The sequence below is a fragment of the Salvelinus sp. IW2-2015 genome, unplaced genomic scaffold, assembly GCF_002910315.2.
Source record: "Salvelinus sp. IW2-2015 unplaced genomic scaffold, ASM291031v2 Un_scaffold8345, whole genome shotgun sequence".
NCBI lineage: Eukaryota > Metazoa > Chordata > Actinopteri > Salmoniformes > Salmonidae > Salvelinus > Salvelinus sp. IW2-2015.
In genome coordinates, this window is record NW_019949605.1 from 5,008 (window position 1) to 10,563 (window position 5,556).

The 5,556-nt window shown below is 45.9% G+C and overlaps 1 protein-coding gene across 1 annotated transcript in view; it reads left to right on the plus strand.

Moving 5' to 3' along the window:
* Positions 1–960: 960 nt before the first annotated feature.
* LOC139027208 (uncharacterized) overlaps positions 961–5,556 on the plus strand; it is an 8,416-nt gene continuing 3,820 nt past the window's right edge. The window contains exons 1-2 of the mRNA XM_070442356.1: positions 961–988; positions 1,077–1,117. Coding sequence (XP_070298457.1) covers positions 961–988; positions 1,077–1,117 — 69 coding nt within the window. The remainder of the gene's footprint in view (positions 989–1,076; positions 1,118–5,556) is intronic.

The following is a 5,556-nucleotide window of genomic DNA, read 5'->3' on the forward strand; positions in this document are numbered from 1 at the left end:
CTAGAAAGGAATAGTAGAGCTGACGAATAGAGTGAAGAATAAGCACAATTGAGAAGGAAGAGAGAAGACCCTTTATCGAATCGAAGAGGACCATGATGTGCGCAGAGACTCCAAGATCCGAAATAGAGATCACCTGCAGTGATATGTGTCTTACCCGGGGACACCACATTGCCGTGCGCTCTGAGACCTACGCAGTGTGAGTATTTAAAGGTCTATCGTCTACTGAGCCTCGCTGTAAAGAAGGAAGACTGATATTTTTAAAAGGTGAGCTGTTATGTCTTGTACTGTAGTTATGTTTGTATTCAGCCGTTCGCTTGTCTTATATGTTCTCTCCCGACGGCAAGTTTACATATGCCGTGAAGATAGACTGGAATATAAGTTTGATAATCCACGTGATGTTGAGAGAGGGCGCAACCTCCTTAATAACGCTTATGTGTGGATTATACCCCGGTTTACAAAACACTTCTATCTATACAACTCCGGTAGAAAATATGCGACGGGACAAATAATTCCGCGTCCGTGGCCCTCCCAGGGCTCCTGACATTGAAGGGAGTGACACATCAGAAAGGTACAGAGATTAGCTAAATGTGCACACCCGGCGTAGCCAGACAGTTTGGTGGGTGCACGATTTTTCACCTGCACGACAAATCAGAATGGGACTGAGAAGACAAGGATTTGGTTTCCTAGACGGACCAACAGGCTGAAGAGCGCGCGTATCTTCGCCAGAGGAGCACAGCAACCCAGATGCAGAGGTGGGGAGTGTGCTGGGCACGGACATCGCCAGCCCAGTGATTCTGTTCTCAACATCCTCCTTGGTTCTCGGACCTCCTAAATTAATGCATTGCAAGGGAGAAGGTTTTGAGAGTTCATGGACCAATGACTATATGTGACTGTATTTTGTCAAGATGACGAGGGGATCGCTGAGTCTGACAATATTCTCTTCTAATGCAACTGGCGGGTATGATCACGGAGTCCAGCAGGAATCAAGGTAGGTCATGAGTGGGTTTCCCACCCTAAGAGTGGATGTGTATTATTTGTGTGGAGGTGTCCAAGACATGTCTCTATCCCTCTCCCAGGGTCCCCAGTGCGGTGTCTGCGTCCGCACGTGCTGTCCTCGGTGGGTTCTGAAAGAGCGGTGATCCTGTGCGCGCTGAGGGGACTGACTATGGAAGACACGGGTCGCTGATGAACTTGAGAGGGAAGAAGCGAGAGAGGGGATGGATCAGACTCAGGTACTAAGAAAGACCAGTCCGGTTATCAGCCCACTAATCTGCTTACTGTTACGTTCTAGTGGGTCAGGATGATTCACTGTTGTAGAGGCGGAGCTCATTACTCTGGAACTACACGAGGCAGAGCTGCTTTGTCACCTTTTAAGGAAACGTTGGCTAAAGAAAGAATTGGTGGGGGGCAGCTTGAAGTTTGTGTGGGATGTGGTATCAATCTCGGGCTGAGTCAGAAGACGTTTTCAGCCTGCTGGCGCAGGTGATACTTAAGGCGACCTCGCTTGACGGTGCGTGTGCCAGGGTCGATACGTAAGACCTGCGTGCTCCGGGGAATACGTACCACTGCGGTGTTCAGGTGATAACCGATTACCAGATCTGCTGACCATGCGTGTGCTCGTCGTCCAGGGTGGATAGCCCGTAGGACCTGAGCATCTGACCTGTGCTGGTACCAGGTCTAAGGCGTACCCATAACACCTGGCTGGTCCGAGGGTGATAGTGTAAGACGTGTACTGCCCTGTCTGCGAGTCGAGGTTTGGCAATGCACCGCAGTAAATGTCTCCGAGTGTAATGTGACTTTGGTTTGGCGTCTCCCTGTTTGTAAGTTGTGGTGGAGAACGCCATTTATATCCTTACTTAATCCGGGTGGTCTTCCATCGTTTAAGTATGCGTGAGAACCAGCCTCTTTATTCGCACGATTCCAGTTGCATGTGTCAACATAAAGAACTGGGCTTTCAGAAACCCCCTTCTAACAGTACCGCGCACCGTTCTTGATATTTGTTATGTCCAGTGAGCTCTCTCTTTGTGTGGATCCCTTGTTTGTGAGTGCAGAGATCATTTTTTTCATGGTTTGTCTTGTGGAAAGTAACTAATTCTGATACCCACATTTGGATAATAGGAACTTCATATTAATCACATTGTATTAATTATTGACTCGAATAATATCAACTGATGTTTTTAACTATCACACGAGACACAATTGAAAATGACGAATTCGAGCTGTGGTTCGTTCAATGGAAATAGGGAACATCGGTTGTCACGGCGTCGTAGAGAAGCGACCAAAGAGCGTTAGCCGTTGTGAGAGTCCTTTTATTAGAAATGACGCAACAAAACAATAAACATACAAAAACAACGTGAAGCTTAGGGCATGTGCCAAAACAGAGTTAACTAACCCAACAGGAAAGAGGGAAAAGTGCTACCTTAAGTATAGTTCCCAATCAGAAGACAACGATAGACAGCTGTCCCTGATCAGAACCATACACGGCCCAAAACATAGAAATACAAAATCATAGAAAACAAAAACTAGAATGCCCACCCCAAATCACACCCTGACCAAACCAAATAGAGACATTAAAAAGGCTCTCTTAAGGGTCAGGCGGACATCGGAACCTTGCTCCAAGTGATTTTAGGTCACTGGTGCCCAACTTCTGTTTCCTGTTACTGTTTATGAAGAAGAAGAAGTATAATTGAACTATGCTGAATAAAAATTAGAAAAGGATATTTTTCCCATTCCGGACGAGAGTGGAATATGAAGTGGCTATGTTGAGCGTCAAAAGTGATCATTGAAACAGGTCCTATATGCTAGATGTCGAGTCATTTCTCAACTATTTGTGAATGACACCAAACCTTAATGTCTTAGAAATCAGAAGAAGATTATGGGCTGCATTGATGCGAACTATTAGGCTTTTGATGATTGAGAAAGGCGCAACAAAAAAAAGCCTGCGCTCTGTTCCTTGCATGTGAAGTAGCTAGCTAGCTGTAAAATTGCTAAAACAAACGTGTACTATCAATTTAAGGAGTATCTCAGCGAGGTCAATTTGCAGTGTCTCTGCCACTGAAGCTATAAACGAGTCTGCCTAGAGCGCGCGGCGCATTAGTGGAAACCAAGACGGTTCTGCAGGCAGGTCTGCCGGGTTTTTGATAGCATAAGTGACTTTTTCTAGCAGGTTAGTGCAATAACGTGCAGGTTAGTAGAATTAGGTTAACGTTAGGATAATTTAATGTGGATAGGTAGTACAAATAACGTGTCAGGTTAGGATAGAATTAGATAAGGTTAAGCTAAAAGTAAACTGTCCCAATGCGACTCGGACATATCTAGCTCCAACCAGGCCTGGCCCTGAGACACAATCTTGGTTTCCACTACTGCGATTGCTGCCGCACGACACACAGGACGGATTTGAGAAGATGGTGCTTGTTGAAGGAGAAACTGAGTGCATAGAATTTGTCCACTGTTTAAATGGAGCACATCTAAGCTAACATATACAGTGCGATTCGGAAAGTATTCAGACCCTTGACTTTTTTTTACATTTTGTTTACATTACAGCCTCATTCTAAAACGTGTATTAAATAAAATCCTCCAATCTACCACACAATACCCACATAACGTGACCAATTACACACATACCCCATGTATACATTCCATACAAAGTGACAAGCAAACAGGTTTTTAGAAATTTTTGCAAATGTTTTAAAAATATAGAACTGATATTCATATTTACATTTTCAGACCTTATCTCAGTACTTTGTTGCAGCAACCTTTGGGCAGCGATTACAAGCCTCAGTCTTCGTGGGTATGACGCTTAAAGCTTGGCCACACTGTGTTCTCACCATTCTTCTCGGCAGTCCCTCAAGCTTCTTGTCAGGTGAATGGGAGAGCGTCGCTGCACAGCTATTTTCAGTCTCACCACCATGCTTCACCGAAGGGCATGGTGCCAGTTATAACTATTTAACAAAGGGTAAAAAAACAATAACAATGCTCGAACCACCACGACCAATGCTGGAACTAAGACCGCACTCATACACAACTATATAAGGTCAAGAAAACAGGAAAAAAGCTCATCCAGAAGCGGCGCTCCTAGTGCCGGGAGCTATAATGCAGGGAAACTTAAATCATGATTACCTCATTTCTACCAGCATGTTAAATGTGCAACCAGAGGGAAAAAACTCTAGACCACCTTTACTCCCACAGAACGCTGGGATGGTGGTGGATGTTGAGTGAGATGCCTACCTCCACCAAACAGACAGGGAATGTCCCTGCCTGTTCGACAATGGACCAGATTATTCGATATAATGGAGGGGAGGAGAAATCAGGACTGAAGGCGACTCTAGGTCAGACCAGAAGGTCACTCTGAGTGGTGTGGGGAACCATCAGCTCGCAGACGACGGGTCCCTCACCCTGGAGTGGATATGCTAGAGGGAGAACATTCTAGGGTCAGGCCAACGATCAGGTCTTCAACCCTGGGATGGTGTAGCGGAGGGAGAAACATCTAGGTCAAGAGCCAACGGACGGTCCTCACCGGAATGAGATGATAGCTGAGGGAACGAAAAGCATCTAGGTCGAAGGCCCAAACGACATGTACTTCACCCTGGGTGGATGCTGAGGGGGAGGAACATCTAGGTCAAGGCCCAACGCGGGTCCTCACCCTGGAGTGGATGCTGAGGGAGAACATCTAGTCAAGTCGCCAACGACGTCCTCACCCTGGAGTGAGATGCTTGAGGGCGAGAGAAATCTTATTCAAGAGCAACGACGGGTCCTCACCCTAGAGTGGATGCTGGGGGAGAACATCTAGGTCAAGGCCAACGACGGGTCCTCACCCTGGAGTGGATGCTGAGGGGAGAACATCTAGGTCAAGGCCAACGACGGGTCATCCCAGCTGTGGTGGCAGCAGTTATTTCTAACTACCCTGACCATAGCGTCTTATACGAATAACATTTTCAAGAAATAACATTGTAGAAAATGTTTTAAAATATTTTATTAACAATTTAATGTTATTAATAAACAGTAAACAACAATTGCACAGTTACTAAGCAATTCATAGTGTCACTCAACATTAGTTAGACCAGGGATTTACAAACATCTACCTAGAGAGCAACCATCTTGTAGATTTTCACTCCAATTAGGGTTGGATTGAGAACCTACAGGACGGTAGATCTCTAGGTACAATGTTTGAGAACCGTGGGGTTTATGTAAAACGTAGGGAAGATCCCAATTGCATACTTTTTGTGTCCTCTCTCCTTCTCAGAACGCATTGGATGAGAAAGCCAGAGGACCTCTGTCTCTCATCCAATGTGTGTTTTGAGAAGGAGATGAGYAGAGGCGACGTGAGGAGTATGCAATTGTGATCKTCCCACAGAATCCTCCTSATTACTCCATGTGCTGGCTCAGASCTGGGAGGCRGCCYGGTTCCAAAACATCACCAGGTTGTAAAACAAGCCTCACTGGGCGCCAGATGAATCGAATCCCCTCGTTGGAACAGAACGGGTGTTCCCATTCAGGACAATGATGTCATAATGGGAGGACTGTCGGCCATTGCGAGTGTACCCATTGGAGCAAAGC